Source organism: Carlito syrichta, unplaced genomic scaffold (assembly GCF_000164805.1).
Source record: "Carlito syrichta isolate Samal-C Ts95f unplaced genomic scaffold, Tarsius_syrichta-2.0.1 Scaffold311753, whole genome shotgun sequence".
Taxonomy (NCBI): Eukaryota; Metazoa; Chordata; class Mammalia; order Primates; family Tarsiidae; genus Carlito; species Carlito syrichta.
The window spans coordinates 167957-191662 of NW_007255849.1; the positions used below are offsets into that span (position 1 = coordinate 167957).

Genomic DNA, 23706 nt, shown 5'->3' on the forward strand with positions numbered 1-23706 from the left:
GTGGCCGGGAGCAGCCACTGCACTCCAGTCTGGGCGACCGAGTGAGACTCCAACTCAAAAAGCAAAACAAAACAAAACAAAACAAAAATCTTTTTCTGTTTTACTCTAATCTTATGACAGGTTATAAATAATATTAAGAGCAGTATTCACGTTTGCATTCTCGCATCCCTGGCACGGAGTACTACACACAAAGGGAGCCCAAATAAAGAATGTTTGACTGTGCTCTCTGGGGGCGTGGTCGGCAAGTCCACACAGCGAAGCGCGGGCTCCGCCCAGGACCCGCCCAGGACGGCAGAGACCCCGCCCCCTGCATGCTGAATTCCATATAGGCGAGTGACGTCAGGTCGTTTGTTGTCATTGGCGGCTCCCAAGATGGCGTCCATCATGGAAGGGCCGCTGAGCAAATGGACTAATGTGATGAAGGGCTGGCAGTACCGTTGGTTCGTGCTGGACTACAATGCAGGGCTGCTCTCTTACTACACGGTGAGCCCTTAGAGGGCAAAGCTCCGAACGCTTCGGGGGCCGCGCTCCCTGCGTGGAGGTGGGGGGCCGGGGTTTTGGGTAGCCGAGTTGAGGTTGCTAGGCTGGGGGTGCCGCCGTACGAGAGGGTTCCCTTGCGCGGGTGGGTTTTGTGTCCCCGGTAGCCAATGAGGGTGAAGAAGATGCAGGGACAGCCAATAAGCGGGCACTGACTGTCTGATTTATGGGTTGGGGGAGAGCCGCGTTTCTTTTTTCGGATACTGTATTAAGCGGTGGGGTGGGGTGGGGTCCTGCCCCGCACTGATGGGTAAAGGTGGTCGTAGTTATGGCTTAAAGAGTCCAGTCGTGCGATTCATGCTGTCTCCCCATGTTGTCATGGACTTTACACTGTTCCACCAGTCTCTATAGACGGCCGCACCCCTTAGCTTCCCTCCAAGGATCTAAGAACTCTGCTTCCTTGGAGCAGTGGCCAGAAGAGCCTGGACAGATTCAAAGGTGACCGACTGTCTGGCAACACCGAGGGATCCGAACTCCCTCCTGCATGTCCAGATTGAGTTTCTCATTCAAGGGACGCACTCCTTTATTTAGCGGGAGGTGTGCGTAAACGACGCCGTAACTTTTGAGAGCCGAGGATTTCTTACATGCGCGTCTCTTCTTAGCGAAGAAAGAGAAGGGATAATGTAGTCTCCTGAAAGTTGTATTCTGAGGAGGGCCGAGTTCAGGGTTTCACTGTCTTGAACACGAGTCCAGTGGCCGTGCGCAAGTAGATGAATTGCTAGGAGTCTTATGTTCTGACTCTCCTCTCCACCCCCATTGTTTTAGATATGGAAGGTGGGTGGTATGAGAGAAAAATTAGTTCCAAAGGAACTTTCTCTGAATGGTGCATAGTTAATAATAGCCAACGAGAGGGAGGAAACCACTTAAAAGGACAGAATAGAATGTCCTGAAGGCCTTAGGAAAAAAAAAGAGAAGGCTGGGGAAAAAAAAAAAAGCGATTATGGAAGAAAGGTTATGTTGATGAGAGAATAGAGGATACTGGTGTTTATTCGTTCATCTAAAAAAATATCATTGAGCTACTGCAGTGTGCGTTTCCATGCCAGCAGGTATCAACAGTGATAAAGACATTCACTTCTCTGGAGTTTATATTCTAGCCTAGTGAGTCCCTTAACTCATTTTCCTCTCAATAACTCTGCAATGTAGGTACTCATTATCCCCATTTAATATCTCCATTTACAGTTTTGGAATATGAGGCTCCAGGCTTTTAAGTAATTTGCTTAAGTTCTATAGCTAGCAATAGGTGGTGGCAACAGGATGCCAAAGTCTTGACTTTCTGACTTTTTCCACTAAACTTCACTTTCACTACAGGAAAGAGAAAAGTGCAAGCTGTGAGTTACAAAAGACAAGCTTGCAAGTGGAAAAGTATTGCTTTCACCACCCTTCAGCTCTCAACTTGTTTTCTCGACATACTTTTTAAAGGAAAAAAGACTACTCCTTAATGAGTCTTAAATATATTGTTCAGGATTATCTTTAGGTAGGTGTGAAAGAGAGGCATCTGAATTTTATATCCTGAAAACTTGAATTGCGAAAGCCATGCCTCAAAGGAAGAGTAATTTTGGGTTTCAGTAGATGTGATCATCAGAAAATTCTATGAAACCTATCCAACCTATTGAAGATAGAGTAATTTCATTGAGTGACACTGTGTAGTTGTTACTCTACAAATCCCACATTTGTGGGGGTCTGAATCTAGGACCACACTGAAGAGACCCCAAGCTGGGATTCTTGGGAACTTCTAGCCCAGACAGAATCTTCCCTTTTCCTGTTTTTTCTTTCTTTAAGATGTCCTTTTTCTGCCTTGTTGCCCTTTTAGTTTTTGAATACTTGAACAAATCTCCTTGTCTTGCTGGCTAAATACAGGTTTTCATATACTTTTTTCCACCTTAATACTTATTCTCCTTTCTGAGACTAGGTTCTATAAAACATTATCCTTGCCAGAGGAAGGAGGCATCATATTTCTCACTAATGGCTATTTTGAAGGTTTTTTCCTTCTTTTCTAGTTCTTTGGTATTAAAGCATTTGCTTGAGGAAAAACAGCTGAGCAATATTGTACTGTCTTGTGAAAATAAAATGAGACTCAATCTCAAATTATAGGAGGTCCAGTAAAGATGGGAAGAGGATAGGAATTCACTTAAAGGGAAAGTAGGAAACACATTGAATATTGGCAGTGAATTCTGTGCACTTGGAAATTGTTTCAGTACGTTAGGATTCTGAAGGACTTGAGGGTACCTGTTAATGATTTATGTGTGGTGATAACTTCGAGTTACATCTTCCAGGAAGACTATCTAAATTAATTGTATAGCCTTTTAAGTAGGGCAGGAAACAGCAAGTCACTTTATTCCTTGTTTCCAGAATCACTTGGTCTCTGGTCTGGCTTTGTGTTGTAAGTCTGTTTTGGGGTGGTCCTGAAATTCCTGAACTAAAAAGATTGGTCTTTCTTTAGAGTTGGCCTGTATTAGCCAAGGGTGATGGCGTGCACCTGTAGTCCCAGCTTCTTGGGAGGCTGAGCCAGGACTATCACTTGAGCCCAGGAGTTCAAGGCTGTGGTGAGCCATGATTGTATTATTGCACTCCAGCCCAGGTGGCACAGTGACACCTTGACTCAAATGAATAAATAAAATATAAATAAATAAATAAAAAGAGTTGGCTTGTATGGAGAATTGATATTGAGGTAATCTCAGTTGGGTTAGGATCATTGAGATTGCTGTGAATTGAATAGATTCACCTGAGTCTCATCTCAATCTGTATCCTCATCAGAATTGTCCTTGGAGTGGTCTTTTTTAAATTTTTTTTTTTTTTTTTTTTTTTTTTTTTGAGCTGGAGTCTCACTCTGTCGCCCAGGCTGGAGTGCAGTGGCACATTAATGGCCAGCCCAGCGTCAGCCTGCTGGGCTCTGGCAAGCCTTCTGCCTCAGCCTTCCAAGTAACCAGAACTACAGGCGTGCACTACCACACCTGGCTAATTTTTGATTTATAGTAGAGACGAGATCTTGCCAAGTTGCCCAGGCTGGTCTCGAGCTCTTGGGCTCAGGCAATCCACTTGCCTTGGCCTCCCAAAATGCTGGGGTTGCAGGCTGAGCCACTGAGCCCAGCCAGGTTGGTCTTTTTTACTGTATTCTTTTGTTTCATATTTTCTTTTGTGTTTTCATAATCTGTGAATCTTTAGTTTTTGAAAAACAACTTATTATTTTTTATTCTGCCCCATACCGGAACAGATAATCTGATTACTCTTTACAAAAGCAGATTTAGGCAGCATTTTCAGCTCTAACTTTGTCTTTTATTTATTAGAAAACTACTACCGACGTTCATTTAGCATGCATTATTTAGGGCTAACTTTGTAATAGGCACTGTACTGTATATGCTGGGAGTACAAGCAGGTAGGAGAGATGATTCCTCCATGTAGGAACTCAAGTCGAGCAGAGCAGATACCTAAATGTAATTTCAAAACAATATGGCAAATTCTACAATAGAATAAAAGAATAGAGGACTGAGGGAACACTACCTGGAAAAGGCCAGACAGACATCTGAGCTGAGACTTAAGGGGTGAAGGTAGAAGAGAAGGAGCAGGAAAGGATGTGCACAAATTGGGAAGCTTGAGAACGTAGGGTGCATTAAGAAGATAGTGAGAATTTCTGAGCAGCTCTGGTACAAAGGTGTGTGTGGGAGATAATAGGAGATTATGTCCAGAGGGCATTTGGAGTCATAGGTCAGGCCTGAAGATGAGGATCTGTTGGATTATAGCACAGAATTTGTTAGTTGAATTTTTATTATTAGATGAGATGCCTAGAGAGGGCAAGGATATAAATTTGGAACACTATGTAAATACCAACAGTTTATTATGGTTCGTGATCCCAAAGGAAAAGGTATAGGTATGTGGGGGAGTTGGAGGGTTAGAAAGTTAGTCGAGTTTGTGCCTTTTGTTAATTTTTATTGTTGTTTGAGTTGGAGTCTCATTCTGTAGCCTAAGCTGGAGTGCAGTGGCACGATCAATCGTGACTCACCACAGCCTCTACTTCTTGGGCTCAGGCGATCTTTCTGCTTCAGCCTCCTGAGTAGCTGGGATTACAGGCACACACTACCATGCCCAGCTAATTTTTGATTTGATGTAGAGACTGGGTCTTGCTATGTTGCCTAGGCTGGTCTCGAACTCTGGGGCTCAAGCAGTCCTCCCACCTTGGCCTCCCAAAGTGCTAGGATTACAGGTGTGAGCCACTGTGCCTGGCTGGAAATATTTTATCACAGAATATTTCAAATAGTACATAAAAGTAAAGAGGATAGTAAAATGAATTCCTGGCATCCAGCTTATGCAAATATCAATATATGGCCAGTCTTATTTAATTAATATTCCTGTCAACTCTTTCTTCCTCTACTGGATTGTTTTTCAAGCAAATCCTGGGCCAGGCATGGTGGCTCATGCTAGTAATCCCAGTGCTTTGGGAGGCCAAGGCAGGAGGATTGTGAGCAGTTTGAGACCAACCTGGGCAAAAAAAAAAGGCCGGGTTCAGTGGCTCAATCTGTAATCCCACCACTTTGGGAGGCCGAAGTGAGTGGATTGCCTGAGCCCATGGATTCGTCACCAGCTCAGGCAACTTGGTGAGACCTTGTCTCTACAATAAATCAAAAACTAGCCAGGCGTGGTAGCATGCACCGGTAATTCTGGCTACTTGGAAGGTTGAGGAAGGATCACTGGAGCCCAGCAGGTTGAGGCTGCGGTGTCTGGGAGCGTGCCACTGCATTCCAGTCTGGGCTACGGAATGAGACTCCAACTCAAAAAAAAAAAGTTAGTTGGACATGGTGGTGCACACCTGTAGTACCAGCTACTGGGGAGGATGAGGCAGGAGACTCACTTGAACCCAGGAGTTTGAGGCTATAATGAGTTATGATCTTGCCACTGTACTCCAGCCTGGGTTACAGAACAAAAAAATAAAGCACGTCCTGGGCACGATGTTAGTACGTATCAGTACAAGTTAAAGTCTCTTTCTCTTAAAAAATGTTATCAAAGCACCATTACTACAGCTAAATAGTATTGCTTATTAATATAGAATATCCACTCTATTCAGTTTTCTTGATTGTTCCAAACATCGCTTCCTTATTGGTTGGTTTGAGTTAGGATTCCAAACAAAATCTGAACATAAGATTCTTTGAGTCTCTTTTAATCTCAGGTCTCCTTTGTTTTTTCTTTGCCATTTATTTATCTAAGAAAGTAGGTTTTTACCCTGTAGAGTTTTCCACATTCTGGATTTTGTTGGAAACATCTTTTTTTGGTATGTTTAAACATATTCCTTTTTCAACTGTATTTCCTATAAACTGATCATTTGAGCTAAAAAATCTAATCATATTAGTTTTTTTTTTTTCTTTTGGGCAAGAATATTTTTTTTTTTTTTGAGTTGGAGTCTCACTCGGTCGCCCAGACTGGAGTGCAGTGGCCGCTCTCGGCCACCGCAGCCTCGACCTGCTGGGGTCCGGCAATCCTTCTGCCTCAGCCTTCCGAGTAGCTGGAATTACAGGCATGCGCTACCACGCCCAGCTGATTTTTTGATTTATTATAGAGATGAGGTCTCGCTGCCCAGGCGGGTCTCGAACCCGCGGGCTCAGGCAATCCACTCACCTCAGCCTCCCAAAGGCGCGGGATTACAGGCTGAGCCACCGAGCCCGGCTGGGCGAGAATATTTAATAGGTGAAACATATAAATCAAGAGGCACGTGATATTTGGTAGTCTGTCTACAATGTAGAAATTAATTTCAAAATGAATGTAGATTACTCAAGATGTTCAGGTGAAATGTGTCGTTTTCTAGAGAACACTGTGGTCACAGAGAAATAATCAGGAGGTCACTTTTGACAGGACTTAGTGATTTATTACATGTAAGTGAAAGGGGAAGGAGAATCTGATGACATCCAGGCTTTCATTTGGAGCTGGATGAATTATAATAGGGAAGATAGGAAGAACAGGTTGGAGGAGAAAAGCAGTTGCTTTTGGGGCATTTTGAAATTGACATAAAGCTGTGTTGTAGTCCGGAGGTATAGATAGAGATTAGTTTTTTATATATGGAGAGTTGAGAGAGTGAGTGAGAATAGAGATCTTTGAATAGGACTGAAAAATAGCACTGGATTAGTTATCTATTGCTTTGTGACAAATTGCTCCAGAATTTAGCAACTTAAAACAAACATTTGTAATCTCATAGTTTCTGTGGGTCAGAAACTTTTGTGGTTCTGGCTCGGGATCATTCATGAGGCGGCAGTCAGTATATTAGCCAGTGTTGCAGTCATCTGAAAGGCTTGTCTGGGGCTGGAGGATCAGCTTCCAAGATGACTCGCAAGGCTGTTGGCAGAAAGCCTCAGATCCTCACAGGTAGCCTCTCCATGGGGCTGCTTGAGTGTCATCATGACAGGGCAGCTGGCTTTGCCACAGGGAGTGATCTGGGTGACAACATGGAGAATACTGCAATGCCCATTATGACCTACTCTCAGACCACCACTTCTGCCTTATTTTATTCATTAGAATGAGTAAGTTCTGCTCATGCACATGGGAATTTCAGGCATGAGGAAGGGAATTAGGCTCTACCTTTCCAAAGGAGAATTTGCAGACAGATTTTAAACCACTACAATCAAATTTGAGGGATTGGCAGAGGAAAAAAAAACCTGCACAGGAGAGTAAAAAAAAAAAGATGCCAAAGATGTAAGAGAAAAACCAGAAAAACCAGAAGGAGGTGGCAGTCATGATGTCATGGTGGGAATAATAAATTGGCTTGAATATTGGTGAGAGGTCTACAACATAATCCAGTGGATTAATCAACTTGGACATCATTGATGTCCTTAGTGAGAGCTGTTTCTGTGGAGTGGTGGGTATGGAAGACAGATTGGAGCTGCTTGAAGAATAAATAAGAGGAAGAATACAAAATGAATGTAGATTAAACAAGGTGTTTCATTGTGGAAGGGGCAGAGAGAAGGATGTGGAATTGAGGGGAAGAACTTCTGAGACAGGAGTAGGCTTATATGTTGAGGGGATGGGAAGCAAGGTCTGTTAAAAATGAGGATATAGTCAGGAGTTAAGGAGTATAATAAAGATTTAGAACAATGGGAACTGGAAAAAAGAATAGGTAAGGACAAGTTAAAGGTAGTCAGGTTGTGTGAGGAACTAGTTGAGATTATAAAGTATAATTTGTTTAGTCATTACAAATGTTTGACCCTCTTTCTTGATTTATATTGTTTTTGTAACATTTTGGAGAGAAAGTTAGAAACAGTGACTTATTAAGTTATCTGGGCCGCTCAGGGTATTATTTGTAAAAGGAGTCATTAAAGAAAGCATATGTTCTTTGCTGTTATACAGCAGCTGGAAGAGACCCATGATGACTTTGCATTTTAAAATCGCTGCTAGTCAAAACACATTTAAGTGTTATTTGGCAGTCTTCAGCCATGTCTAGTAGATGATAAAAAAAAAAATCTATCATTTAATTCTTGGATTTTAGGTGTTTTTTTCTTTTTTCTTCTTTTTTTTTGAGTTGGAATCTCACCCTATCGCCCAGACTGGAGTGCAGTGGCACGCTCCTGGCCACCGCAGCCTCAACCTGCTGGGCTTCGGCGATCCTTCCGCCTCAGCCTTCCAAGTAGCTGGAACTACAGGCATACGCTACCATGCCTGGCTAATTTTTTGATTTATTGTAGAGATGAGGTCTCGCCAAGTTGCCCAGGTGGGTCTCGAACCCGCAGGCTCAGGCAATTCACTCACCTCGGCCTCCCAAAGCGCGGGATTACAGTCTGAGCCACCGAGCCTGGCTGGATTTTAGGTTTTTGAAGAACTTAAAATACATTTATTTCTGCTTCAGATATGTAAAAGAAATAGTCTCAGATTCTCCTGGAAGGATATCAGCACCACTCCCATAAATTTAAAAGTGAATTTAAAAGTGAATTTATGCTTTTCTAAGTAAACTATTCTTGAATATATCAAATGTGATTTTTATTTAACTTGGATATGGTGCATTTTAATAGTCCATATCTAATAGTTTTAGAATTGTAAAGGGAACCAAAAAAAAGTTGTATCTAAATCTAAATGTCTTGAAGACACAAACCCTCTAAGATAGTATTAGTAGGCAGAATTATTATTATTATTATTTTTGAGTTAGAGTCTCACTCTGTTGCCCAGACTGGAGTGCAATGGCATGTTCACAGCCACCGCAGCCTTGACCTGCTGGGCTCAGGCGATCCTTCCCCTCAGCCTTCCAAGTAGCTGGAACTATAGGTGTGTGCCACCACACCCAGCTAATTTTTTGGTTTACTGTAGAGATGAGGTCTCGCCAAGTTGCCCAGGCTGGTCTTGAACCCATGGGCTCAGGCAATCCTCTCACCTCGGCCTCCCAAAGTGCTGGGATTATAGGCATGAGCCACTGCGCCCGGGCTTAGAAATGTTTTATCTGTTACTCTCCTTGAATAATTTAGTCAGTCTTGATTTTTCCCTTTTCTAAAATCTTGAGTCTTGCTCATATGATTCTTTTGAGCATTTAATTATTTGACGTCTGTTATAATTAGCTAACCATATCACTAGTACATGGTTTATCTGTACAGCAAGCTTCTAAACTTCTTGATGGCAGTACTGAGCACTATAATCTTCAAGCTCTACAATGTAGCACATTATTCTCCTAGTGAATGGATTGCCCAAGGCTCTTCAAACTAGACTTATAGGTTGGTGAAATGCAGAAGGCTGTTTGGAATTCTTGCTTACACAGTCTTTTAAGTTTTGCAGAATATACTAATAGCAATTATGTATATTTCCACAGTTTCTGTAAATCCTAATCGCATATATATTAACAACACTGGCTTTTTATTTAGTCATCCAGAGCCTATGGAACTATGTGTGATCTTTTGCTTCCTGTGTTATACCAGACAAGTCTTCACTTCTTGATTCTGTTGCAAGCAGTTTTGGTGATGGTGACTGTAGGAAGCCAGAAAGTAGGGTAGAATTTTTCTTAAAGATGCCACTCCAATGGCCGGGCGCGGTGGCTGAAGCCTGTAATCCCAGCACTTTGGGAGACCAAGGTGAGAAGATTGCCTAAGCTCAGGGGAACTTGGTGAGCCTGGGCAACTTGGTGAGACCTCATCTCTGCAGTAAATCAAAAAAATCAGCTGGGTGTGGTGGCACGTGCCTATAGTTTTGGCTACTTGGAAGGCTGAGGCAGAAGGATGCCTGAGCCCAGCAGGTTGAGGCTGCAGTGCCATGAACGTGCCACTGCACTCCAGCCTGGGCAACAGAGTGAGACTCTAACTCAAAAATAAATAGGGCAACTCCCTCGGGTCCCCTTCTACTGTGGGATCTTTTCTGTCCTCTCAATAAATCCTGCTTTCTCAAAAAATAAAAAATAAAAAAATAAAAATATTCCACTCTAAATGTGGCAATTGTGTCATTGGATTTCATTTTCAGATAGGTAAGTCCAATCAAAATAATGCACAAGTGATTTAGATTTAAGGTTTAATTCCTTTTATTGCTTATTGAGAAAAACAAATGGCCAGCCTGGTCAGTTATTTTCCTTCTCATTTGCTTTATTGTAAATAATGATCTTCTTAGACTAGTTTAGCCCTTATTTTTATTTGTTTTATCATCTCCTCACCTCCATTCCCTCTTCTTTTGGTACTGGTACCCTGTTTTTCTTTTTCTTTTCTTTTTTTTTGAGTCAGATTCTCACTTTGTTGCCTAGGCCGGATTGAAGTGGTATGCTCATGGCCACCACAACCTCCACCTGCTGGGCTCAGGTGATCCTTTCGTCTCAGCCTTCCCAGTAGCTGGAACTACACACACAGCTAATTTTTTAATTTACTGTAGAGATGAGGTCTCGCTAAGTTGCCCAAGCTGGTCTCGAATCCCTGGGCTCAGGCAGTCCTCTCACCTCTGTTTCCCAAAGTACTGGGATTTTAGGCGTGAGTCAATGTGCCCTTCTCACTTTTTGGCTTTAATGACTAATGCTCCTGTAGGCATTCCTGTACACATTTTGATGAGGACATATGTTTTCATTTCTCTTGGGATATATCTTGGAGTTGCTGGGTCATAAAGTAACTATTTAAACTTTTGAGGAACTGCCAGACTGGTTTCCCATGGTGCTGCAGTTGCCACTAGCAGTATTAGGGCTCCAGTTTCCCTGTTTACTTGGGAACATTTGTTTTTTTTCTGTCATTTTTATTATAGCCATTCTAGCGGTGTGAACTAGTCTCTTGTTTGTGGTTTTGATTTGCATTTCCCTTATGGCTATTGATTTTAATCATCTTTTCATGTGCTTATCAGCCATTTGTATATCTTTGGAAAAATGTTGATTCATAGCCTTTGCCCACATTTAAATTGTGTTATTTGTCTTTTACTGTTGAGTTGTAAGAGTTTTTTTAATTTTAATTTTTATTCTAGGTTTAAGTCCCATGTAAGATACAGGATTTTTTATTTTTTTGAGTTGGGGGTCTCACTTTGTTGCCCAGGCTGGCATGCAGTGGCACAATCATGGTTCACCACAGCCTCGACCCTCTGGACTCAGGCGATTCTTCTGCCTCAGTCTCCCAAGTAGTTGGGACTACAGGTACACGCCACCATACCCGGCTTATTTTTTAATTTTTTTGTAGAGACGAGAACTCGCTATGTTGCCTCGACTGGTCTCAAACTCCTGGGCTCAAATGATCCTCCTGCCTTGGTCTCCTAAAGTGCTGGTGTTGCAGGCTGAAAAGAGACCATTTTGATTATATTAAAACAGTTATTTAGAAAAGACTTAGAAACTTGTATTAAGCTGAGTTTGGGCTAAATGTAGAAGCTGTTTGAATTTAAAAGTGAATATTTTTCCTTGTCCCCTCTTCATTGTCCTTGGATCTAGTTACTGTTGCTGGTACTGAAGGGAACACAGCCATCTTCCTTGAGCCCCCGATAAGCAGGAGATACACACAGAAAGACTGCACGTCCCTGGAAAAGCCTCCTTCGGACCTTAGATAAGAAATGGGCTCTGCTGAAACTCCCTAAAACCCAGAAATGTATCTGTTCCTTTAGTCTCTAAATGACAACTGCTTTCTTTCATGTCTTTGTATTAATTTTATGTATAATGCTCAATTAAGCCTTATGAACCAGAACTCCTGGAATAAGCAAACAACTGTAACCAACTAGAAAATACGCAGCCCCAAATTGTTCGAAGCAATTGTAACTTAGAAGAATGACAGGACTGATGTAATCTGATCACTGGTTTGTGACAGTAACTGTTTGGGGTCTAAACACTGATTAGGAAAGAAACTGAGCGACGTTCATGAGACACGGTAGTCATTATTCATCAATAGTGGGGAAAAGATAGGAAACTGTATGTTTTATTGTAAATATTGGGTGAAAACTGCTGAAATGAACAGGCTTTTGGTAGATACAAAGCTGTTCCCTGATCCCATGATGGGTATCAGACTAAAACTCCTTGCTTCACCCAGCTCTCTGCCTCTCATATTTGATTGATTATGAAGGAAGCAGCTGATTGTTGGATTGGGCCCTAACACTGGCATTTACAGGCGTGAGCCACCACACCGGCTTAGATGCAGGCTTCTCTCTCTTTCTGTGGGCTGTCTTTTTTACTTTCTTGAAGGTTTCCTTTGAAGCACAAAATTTTAAAAGTTTGGTGATGTTCAGTTTATCTATTCTTTTGCTGTTTGCACTTTTAGTGTCATATCTAAGAAATCATTGCTTAGTCTATATCATAGAGTTTTATACCTATATTTTTTCTAAGTTATATTTTAGCTATAATATATATATATATATATATATATATATATATATATATGTATTTTTTTTTTTTTTTTTTTTTGAGTTGGAGTCTCACTCTGTCACCCAGACTGGAGTGCAGTGGCCGCTCCCGGCCACCGCAGCCTCGACCTGCTGGGCTCCGGCGATCCTTCCGCCTCAGCCTTCCGAGTAGCCGGAATTACAGGCATGCCCTACCACGCCCGGCTGATTTTTTGATTTATTGTAGAGATGAGGTCTCGCTGCCCAGGCGGGTCTCGAACCCACGGGCTCAGGCAATTCACTCACCCCAGCCTCCCAAAGGCGCGGGATTACAGGCTGAGCCACCGAGCCCGGCTTATATATGTATTTTTTTGAGTTCGAACCCATGGCTCAGGCAATCCTCTGGCCTCCATCTCCCAAAGTGCTGGGAATTCAGGCATGAACTCAGCTGTTTTACTGATCTTGAAGAAGTGACAACCTACTCAACTTTTCACCACACTATACTGAGCACCTACTCTTTTTTTTTTTTTTTTTTGAGTCGGGGTCTCACTCTTTCGCCCAGTCTGGAGTGCAGTGGCATGCTCATGGCCACCACAGCCTCTACCTGCTGGGCTCAGGCAATCCTTCCGCCTCAGTCTTCCAAGTAGCTGGAACTACAGGCACATGCCACCACTCCCAGCTAATTTTTTTATCTATTGTAGAGATAAGATCTCACCAAATTGCTCAGGCTGGTCGCAAATCCCTGAGTTTAGGCAGTCCTCTTGCCTCTGCCTCCCAAAGTGCTGGGATCACAGGCGTGATCCACTGTGCCTGGCCCCTAACAATTCTTTATACATAAATACACATGTCTGTATATTTTACATAAATTGATGCTTTTTTTTTGGAGTCAGAGTCTCACTCTGTCACCCAGGCTGGAGTGCAGTGGCACACTCATTGCCACCCTGGCATCGACCTGCTGGGCTCCAGTGATCCTTCCGCCTCACCTTCCAAGTAACTGGAAACACAGGCGTGCACCACCACGCCCTGATAATTTTTTTAAAACATTTATTGTAGAGACGAAGTCTTGCCATGTTGCACAGGCTGGTCTTGAACCACAGGACTCGGGCTATCTTTTCTCCTCCTCCTCCCAAAGTGCTGGGATTACAGGCGTGATCCACTGCGCCCAGCTAAATTGGTTCTTTTTTTACATGATATTTTATAACCTAAAAATATTTTATTACATTTTTTCTGTATAATTTGTTGGTCCATTTTGCATTGTATTTCTTCAAGTGAGAAGTGAACAAACAGTAACATTTTTCCTTCGTCTTTACTTAATGAAATCTTAGTCATCTGACTTTGGGAGATTAAGATTCCTGTGCTGTTTGTGATGCTACAAGAGAAGGTACAATAATCTGTAATTCCCGTGGTTCTGCTCATTTGGGCAGTACTCTTTTAAGTAAGACAGTTGCAAAGATCCACCCACAGGGAAGGGAAGGAAACAGAATCTACTTCTTGATGGGGGAGTGGCAAGGTTCTAGAAGAATACAGTCCACCCTCTGGCTTCTGTATCTGTGTGTTCTGCATTCACGGATTCAACCAACTGTGGGTTGAAAATATTCAGAAAAGTGGGCTGCGTGCAATGGCTTATGCCTGTAATCCCAGCACTTTGGGAGGCCAAGGCAGGAGAATTGCTTGAGCCCAGGAGTTTGATACCAGCCTGGGCATCATAGTGAGATCTTGTCTCTATAAATAATAATAATAATAATAATAATAAACATAGTGAGACCTTGTCTCTATAAATAATAATAATAATAACAATAAATTAAAAATATTCAGAAAAATAAAAAAGAGAGCATAAAAACTATTTCCATAGCATTTAAATTGTATTAAGTGTTCTAAGTAATCTAGTGGTGATTTAAAGTACATGGGAGAATGTGCGTAGGTTGTATGCAAATAGTCTCCCATTTTATGTAAAGGATTTTGGCTTCTGTGGGTTTTGGTATACAAAGGGGTGTGTGTGTGTGTGTGTGTGTGTGTGTGTGTGTGTGTGTGTGTGTGTGTGTGTGTCTGTGTGTCCTGGAATCAATTCCTCAAGGATACTCAAGGACAGATACTGATATTATGGTTGGCTGCTATCTCTCAATGCCAATAAATCGATAGGCAGGGAACTGGCAGAAATAAGTATGTTTCTGAATTCAGAATTCTGGGAGACAGAATCTGTCTCCTGGCATTTCTGGAACCGATCTGCTCGCCCCTTAGGTTCCACAGTTCATTTTTAAAGTTTAAGGTTGCTGGTTCCTATACATTGACTATGTGACTGACAGAGTGTTGTACAGAACTTGCCAACAGTAGTATTTATGGTCCGCATTTCCTGACACCAGTTACCAAAAGAAGCTTACAGTTTTATCAGTAACACCAAACTGGAGAGTTGATTAAGCTTGCCATAGAGTAAGGGAGTTAACAGCCTATTACTAAGTAAAACATTATTTACTACAATGTATTGTTAATGAGTAGTTATAACACAAAAAGTTGTATAAATCACAAGGCTTATGGTTATATGAGTGCTATATTTTCAAACCTATGATCACTGATAAAAGGGAATGAATAGGGATTCATTTCTCTGTGTTGAGTGAGCTCAGTCTGCAGGGGGTTAAGGGTTATTTACAGTGACTTAATGGGAATGTATAGGAGATAAGAGAATACCTTTCCTTTGCTAATTCTCAGGAATCACGCTGGCCTGCTCATTATGCCTTTCTTTGGTTGTGGCAGTATGGACAGACAATAGTGGGTTTCCGTATCATTGAAAGATGGATACTGAAGGAGGACTGTATGTGGCATGGGAAATAATGTTGAAGTCATTTTTGGAAAATAACAGTCTGCCACAAATCTTTACTGTTAGGTTGCGGAGGGACGCAGCATGGCTGGAGCCGGCTTGCCGGAGGAGGGCGCTGGTAGCCAGAGATCCGAGTAATGCAAAGATTTGCAACACACAAAGAGATAAAATAAAAAAAGTTTTATTTTAAGAAAAGTTCACTTCCCACAGCAGGAAGAGGACCAACACTCTAAGATGAGTGTGGCCTCATAGATCCCGAGCCTCGGCTTAAATCCTTTCCCTAGGAGATGTTACAATCAGGTAGACATGACTTTTGTGACTCCCTTGTTGACCACTTGTGGATGTTTTGGAGATCCTGAGAGGTGGTGGTTCCGGTCACCAGGCTTCAAGTCAGGGGCTCCTCCACCCACTCTAGGAGTTTATTTTCAGATTACAATAGGCTGATACCGGTCATGCTTGAGTGGTCTGTGTTTCTGGAAAGACAAAGTCGGCAGAGTTAATCTTTACCCAAAGAATACATTCTTCCAGGGCGCAGTTTCCACTTTTTCATTGTTGTGTTAGGATCTAGAAACAAAACAAAAATGGCTTCCTGCTCTTGGTCTGTCCTTTCATTTACTATGTGTTAATTTCTGATCTAGATTTTTTCTTTTTTTTTGAGTTGGAGTCTCACTCTATTGCCCCGGCTGGAATGCAGTGGCACACTCACAGCCACCGCAGCCTTGACTTGCTGGGCTCAGGCGATCCTTCTGCCTCAGCCTTCCAAGTAGCTGGAACTACAGGCATGTGCCACCACGCCCGGCTAATTTTTTGATTTATTGTAGAGACAAGGTCTCACCAAGTTACACCCAGGCTGCTCTCGAACCTGTGAGTTCAGGCAATCCTCTCACCTCAGCCTCCCAAAGTGGTGGAATTACAGGCATGAGCCACCCTACCTGGCTGATATTTTTTAATATTGTCAGACATAATCATCTCATGAAGCCTTGTTTTTTTCTTGTTTCTACTGTAGAATATAGACCACCATTATGTCTCATGTGATCTGTTGCAAAAACCTCATAACTGCTTTCTTTGTTTCAATTTTTGGTCTTTAGAATTCACTTTCTCCCAGTAACCCAGATGATCTTAAAACAAAAAAAATGTTTCTTCTCTCCTTAAAATTCTCTCGTGACTTTAAGGAAAAGTCTAAATTCTTTATTATGACTTTAACACCTTTTGTGATCTGCCTCAACTTCTCTTTCTACAGTACTCCCTTTGCCCCCTATTCTCTATCCACTCTAGCCTGTTTTCTGTTCCTGGAGCACCTCAAACTTGTTTTTGTCTCAGGGCCTTTGCATGTATTTTGTGTCTCCTTGGACTGATATTTCCTCAGGTCTAGCATGGTTGATTACTTGCACAGATCTTCATTCAGATGTCACGCACAGAGAAGCCTTTCCATAACAAACCATTCAAAGATAGGCCTCACCCTCAGTCATTATCACAGTAATCTCATTTTTATTTTTTCATACCATTTATTGTTACCTGCTGAACTTATTTCTTTTTGTTTATTGTCTGTTTCTGTCTTGTAGAATGTATACTTCATTAGAATAGGGACTTTATTTTCATCATTTAATCTCCAGTATCTAGAGCAATGCCAGGAACTTAGTCATGTGTCACTTAACAACAGGGATAGCTGGGTGCGGTGGTTCAAGCCTATAATCCCAGCATTTTGGGAGCAGAGGCAAGAGGATTGTCTGAGCCTAGAAGTTTGAGACCAGCCTGGGCAACATGGTGAGACCTTGTCTCCACAATTTAAAAAAAAATAGCTAGGTGTGGGTGGTGGCTGCCTGTATGTAGTTCTAGCTACTTGGAAGTCTGAGGCAGAAGGATCAGCAGGTTGAGACTGTGGTGGCCATGAGCATTCCAGCCTGGGCAACAGAGTGAGACTCCAACAACAACAACAACAACAACAGAAAACGGGATATGAGAAATGCTTTATTAAATGATTTTGTCATTGTGTGAATGTCATGAAGTATGCTTACACAATCTTAGATGGTATAGCTTACTACACACCTAGGTTATATGGTAGGCTATGACCCTGGATAGCATGAGCAAAGGGAAAACTTCCTCTTGGCTTCTAAAGGGTTGCTGAAAAGCAGCTCACAAAAGGTAGATTAATAGGAAAAAATACATTCAAATTTATTTATTTATTTAGAGTCTGAGTCTCACTCTGTCACTCAGGCTGGAGTGCAGTGGACCTGCTGGGCTCAGGTGATCCTTTCGCCTTAGCCTTCCAAGTAGCTGGAACTATAGGTGTGAGCCACCACACCTGATTAATTTTAAAAAATTTATTGTAGTGGCGAGGTCTCTCCAAGTTTCCCAGGCTGATCTCAAACCTCTAGGCTCAGACAATCCTCTCGCCTCTGCCTTCCAAAGTGTTAAGATTACAGGTGTGAGCCACCATGCCTGGCTTATACAAATTTATTAATGTGCATTGTGGGGGAGGAATCACAGAATGATTGCCCCAATCCCCTAGTGGGGAGAATGTAGACAATTCTTTTGGGTATAGTAAATGATTATTAGGGAGAATGAATGGGAGGCAGACTAGTCTATCCAGGTGTGGTTGCTTTTCTCCATCTTCTTGAAGGACTAGAAGCTGTTGTGGGTGAGTCAGTGAGGAGTGGTGAGGAATGTGAAGGCCTAGGGCATCGCTGTACACTACTGTATGCCCTATAAACACTGTACCCCCAGGCTACATTCAATTTATTAGATTTTTCAATAAATTAACCTTAGCTTACTGTAGGTAACATTTTTACTTTATAAACGTTACATTTTTTAGCCTTTTTACTCTTCTGTAATAACACTTAGCTTAAAACACAAACACATTGTACAGCTTACAAAAATTTTTTTCTTTCTTTATTTTTTTTTCGAATTGGAGTCTTACTCTGTCGTCCAGGCTGGAGTGCAGTGGCTCAGGCGATCCTTCTGCTTCCGTCTTCCAAGTAGCTGGAACTACAGGCATGCACCACCACACCTGGCTAATTTTTTGATTTCTTATAGAAACGAGGTCTCAGGCAATCCTCTCACCCCAGCCTTCCAAAGTGCTGGGATTACAGACCTGAGTCACCGCACCTGGCCAGATTTTTTTATTGATATCCTTATTCTGTAAGCTTTTTTCTATTTAAAATTTATTTTATTTTTTACTTCTAAAATTTTGGTTAAAACCCCAGACACATACACATTAGCCTAGGCCTACACATGGTCAGGATCGTCAGTATCACTGTCTTCCCCCTCCACGTCCTGTCCCACTGGAAGGGCTTAAGACAGTGACACGCATCAAACTCATCTTCTGGGATAGCAATGCCTTCTTCTGGACTACCTCCTGAACGACCTGTTTGAGGCTGTGCCACAGTTAACTTTTTTTTGTATACGTAGAAGGCATACACTCTAAAATAATGATGAGATAATATAGTAAATACATAAACTAGTAACATAGTTGTTTATTTTCATTATCAAATTATATACTATACATAATTGTATATGCTTTACTTTTATGCGTCTGGCAGTGCAGTAGGTTTGTTTATACAAGCATCACCACAAACATGTGAGTAGAGTATTACACTACATTAAGACAGATACATCATTAGGTGCTAGGAATTTTTCTGCTCTATTATAGTCTTATGGGACCACAGTCGTTATATGTGGTCTGTTGCTGACCAGAGTATTAATATCTAGCATATGACTATATTCATGAATCAACAGTATTGTGAAGTAGTTGATATTATATCCTTTAAACAATGAAGAAATTGAAATTTAAGGGAATCACACAGTTTCTATGTGTGATCAAGTTTTCCAACTTCAGATAGACTGTTCTTTCTCGGAGACTGGTTTGACAGAGATTAGAATGATTAAAAAAACCCAAGTTAGCACTAGTCTGCTGACAGGTGATAAACATCATTATCACAATTAAATAAACTTGGCCAGGTGCAGTGGTTCATGCATGTAATCTTAGCTCCTCAGGGAGGCCAAGGAGAGGATTGCTTGAGCCCAGAAATTTGAGACCAGCCGGGCAACATATTGAGATGTCTTCTCTACAGAAAATTTAAAAATTGACTGGATTTGGTGTTACACGCTGGTTGTCCAGCTCTCAGGAGGTTGAGGAGAAGGGGTCCCCTGAGCCCAGGAGGTTGAGGCTGCAGTGAGCCAATAGGTTTCCACTGCACTTGAGTCTGGGCAACAGGATGAGACTGACTTAAAAAGCAAAGCAAAACAAACAAACAAGAACAATTAAATAAACTTCTTGTTTCCGAAGCCCTTCTTCTTTTTTTTTTTTTGAGTTGGAGTCTCACTCTGTCGCCCAGACTGGAGTGCAGTGGCCACTCCTGGCCACGGCAGCCTCCACCTGCTGGGCTCCGGCGATCCTTCCGCCTCAGCCTTCCGAGTAGCTGGAATTACAGGCATGCGCTATCACGCCCGGCTGATTTTTTTGATTTATTGTAGAGATGAGGTCTCGCCGGCCAGGCGGGTCTCGAACCCATGGGTCAGGCAGTCCACTCACCTCAGCCTCCCAAAGGCGCGGGATTACAGGCTGAGCCACCGAGCCCGGCTTCTTCTTTTTTTTTAAAGCAGGATTTATAGAGAGGACAGAAAAGCTCCCACAGTGAGAAGGGACCCGAAGGGGTTGCCCTCCTAGACCCTTCTAAAAGGCACACTGTGAGACAGAAGGATCGCCTGAGCCTAGAAGGTTGAGGCTGAGGTAGCTGTGAGCATGCCACTCACTCTAGCCTGGGTGACAGAGTGAGACGCCAACTCAAAAAATAAAATAAAATGCACGCTGATCTATTGTAATGCTACGGATAAACCAAGGACTCTCCCTCCTATCCCAGTTAACCAAAAGTCTACTATGGGGAGAAGGGGAGGAGAGCATAGTCAAATCTGAGTTTGTTGAGTGACAAGTTTTGTGTATTCACATGGCATAAGCATAGAAATGCAGTGGCAGATTTTGGAAGAAGATAAGACTGCCTTGGAGTTTTAGTCACCTGGAAGGGAGTGTGGTAAGTGTAAATTTCTGATAGGCAACATCCTGTGTGACTAGCTTACCAAATTGTACTTGCATTTTAACTTTTCTGCCTTCATTTATTTTTTGGTAACCCATAAATTTTGATACAAAATTAGATCTGATAAAGAATGAGAGTTTTAAAAGTGCCTTTTAAAAAATACGCTTTTTGTTGAGCACAGCGGCTCACACCTGTAATCCCAGCACTTTGGGAGGCAGAGGATAGATGGCCTGAGTTCAGGGGTTTTTTGTGTGTCAAAAAAAAAAGCAAACAAAAAAAAACACTTTTCTGCTGAGTGCAGTGACTCATGTCTGTAATCTCAGCAATTTGGGAGGCTGGGTGGGAGGGTTGCTTGAGCCCAGGAGTTTGAGACCAACCTGGGCAACATAGCAAGACCTCGTCTCTACAAAAAATAAAAACGATTAGCTGGGCATGGTGATATGTGCCTGTAGTCCCAGTTACTCAGGAGGCTGAGGCAGAAGGATTGCCTGAGATTAGGAGGTCAAGGCTGTGGTGAGCTGTGAGAAATGAAGACAGAAAAGTTAAAATGCAAGTACAACTTGGTAAGCTAGTCACACAGGACTCCACTCAGGCTGGAGTGCAGTAGCAAGACCATGGCTCACCACAGCCTCAATCTCCTGGGCTCAGGCAATCCTTAAAACCTCAGCCCCCAGATAGCTATGACTACATACAGGTGCCACCGTGCCTGGCTAATTTTTTTTTTTTTAATTTTCTGTAGAGATGACATCTTACTTGTTGCTCAGGCTTGTCTAGAACTCCTGGGCTCAAGCAATTCTCCTGCCTCAGTCTCCCAAGGGTAGGGATTACAGGCGTGAGCCACTGCACCCAGCCTAGATAAATTTTTTAAAAAGCAATTTCTTTCTTTCTTTTTTTTAAATTTTGAGTGAGAATCTCACTCTGTCGCCCAGGCTAGAGTGTAGTGGCACAATCAAGACCACTACAGCTTTGACTTGCTAGGCTCAGGCAATCCTTCTGCCTCAGCCTTCCAGATAGCTGGAACCACAGGTGTGGGCTACCACACCTGGCTAATGTTTTAATTTATTGTAGAGTTGAGGTCTCGCCAAGTTACCCAGGCTGGTCTCGAACCTCTGGGCTCAGGCAATCCTTTTGCCTTCACCTCCCAAAGGGATGGGATTACAGACTTGAGCCTCCGTGCCTAGCTGGAAAATAATTTTTTAAAGCAGTGTTTGAATTTTATTAAAAAATTTTTTTTTTAATTTGGAGTATCACTCTGTCACCCAGGCTGGAGTGCAGTGTCATGCTCACGGCCACTGCAGCCTCTACTTGCTGGGTTCTTGAATGACAAAGTCCAGCGGACCATGCCGTAAACGCCCACATATTCTTTTTTTTTTTTTTTTTTGAGTGGGAGTCTCACTCTGTCGCCCAGACTGGAGTGCAGTGGCCGCTCCCGGCCACCGCAGCCTCGACCTGCTGGGCTCCAACGATCCTTCCACCTCAACCTTCCGAGTAGCCGGTATTACAGGAATGTACTACCACGCCCGGCTGATTTTTTGATTTATTGTAGAGATGAGGTATCGCTGCCCAGGTGGGTCTCGAACCCACAGGCTCAGACAATCCACTCACCTCAGCCTCCCAAAGGCGTGGGATTACAGGCTGAGCCACCGAGCCCGGCTGACATATTCTATTTCAAGTGCTTTCCTAGTCAACTTGAGAAACATTTTTAATGGTTTCTTTGCATTTTCTGAGTCCCAAACTCCAGATTTGAACAAGCAGCTCTTGGAGCATCGCCCCATTTTAAACTAGGGTGTATAGAATGAGATGCGTGCTCGTGCGTGCGTGCGTGCGTGTGTGTGTGTGTGTGTGTGTGTGTGTGTGTGTTGGGGTCTCTGTCGCCGAAGCTGATGTGCAGTGGCACAATCATGGTTCACCGCAACCTTGAACTGTTGGGCTGAAGAGCTTTGCCTGCCTTAGCCTCCCGAGTAACTAGGAGTATAGGTGTGCACCACCATTCTTGGCTAATTTTTTAATTTTTTGTAGAGATGGAGATCTCACTATGTTTCCCAGGTTGGTCTTGAATTTCCCAATGTGATGGGATTACAGGCATGAGCCACTATGCCTGGCTAGAGACTTAGAAGTAGGACTGAGCAGCTGAAAGTTTATGGTTGACTATTATTCTTTTTGTTAACTAGATTTTGATTTGTGTGTTGCAAAGCTTTTTCTATTATCTATCAATTTTTGTATACTATTCTTGTTGTTCCCTTTTTATAATCTAGTTATTCTGGGCCCTAAATTAATCTTTGCTAAAAAAGGAAAAAGGTTCTTGGGCAGTTTTAATAGAGAAGTGAAGTTTCATGATAGTAATGGATTATCATGTCACAGTAATGGTGGTAGATTTGAGCCCAAACCACTTGGAATTGAACATCCCCTCATTATTTTCATCAATCAACTCTTTTGAAAAAAACGTGAGTCAATATTTAGTATTTTGAGCAGTACCTGAAACATAAAACAAAAATAGAAAATCTATGTTGAGGTTGTAGACACATTGAAACTTTTCCTCTGAAAGTTCAAGCCTAAATCTGCTGAAATGAGTTGATAATAGATTAACAGGATAAAAGGCATACAGACGTATTAACATGTGTAAGCATGGGAGCCATACAAAATATGAGACTGAAAGAAGGGCCAAATGACTGAAGTTTTATAATATACAGACAGGAATGGAGGCTTGGGGAGGGGAAGGCCGCAGGTTATAGGAGGACAAAGGGAAGAAACATGGCCAGCAAGGGCATTCTTGCCAAGCAGATGAAATCTCTTGGGAATTATTTAACCTGTGGTTAAAGTTTCTGTCAGATTTATTTATTTATTTATTTATTTTTTGAGTAGGAGTCTCATTCTTTTGCCCAGGCTGGAGTACAGTGGCACAATATTGGCCACCGCAACCTCAACCTGCTGGGCTCAGGTGATCCTTCTGCCTCAGCCTTCCAAGTAGCTAGAGCTACAGGCGTGTGCCACCATGCCTTGCTAGGCTAAGTTTTTGATTTATTGTAGAAACGAGGTCTCACTATGTTGCCCAGGCTGGTCTCGAACTCCTGGGCTCAGGCAGTCCTCTCGCTTCCACCTCCCAAAGTGCTAGAATTACAGACATGAGCCATCATGCCTGGCTTTGACAGACTTTTAAAACGTCCAGAGCAGAGTATGGCTCGTGCCTGTAGTCCCAACTACTGGAGAGGCTGAGGCTGAAGGGAGAGAATAAATGAATAAGCAGAATATAGAGATGTCAAATAACAACAGCACTATACCAGCCTGAGCAAAACAGCAAGACCCGTTCTGTGTGTGTGTGTGTGTGTGTGTGTGTGTGTGTGTGTGTATGTGTATGTGTATGTGTGTGTATCTGTGTGTATCTCTCTCTCTCTCTCTCTCTCTCTATATATATATATATATATATACACAAAAAAAAGTGTCAGACCTTTAGTCTCCTTTTCCTGTGAAGTAATCTTCCAAGATTGGATAAGGCAGAGAAGGGGTCTCAGAGAAAGGTATTTGCACCTGCTGTTACTCCACCACTGAAGATTTCCTCTATAGATGCAAGTCTCCCCACCAGAGGACAGCTTTTCAGAGCTAGGTCTGTCCCTGCAG

General features: G+C 42.5%; 1 protein-coding gene across 1 annotated transcript in view; it reads left to right on the forward strand.

Annotated features, from left to right (window-relative positions):
- Positions 1 to 351: 351 nt before the first annotated feature.
- Positions 352 to 23706, forward strand: part of LOC103271537 (oxysterol-binding protein-related protein 9-like) — a 59190-nt gene continuing 35835 nt past the window's right edge. The window contains exon 1 of the mRNA XM_021718041.1: positions 352 to 483. Within this exon, the coding sequence (XP_021573716.1) occupies positions 373 to 483 (111 nt within the window). The 5' untranslated portion in view covers positions 352 to 372. The remainder of the gene's footprint in view (positions 484 to 23706) is intronic.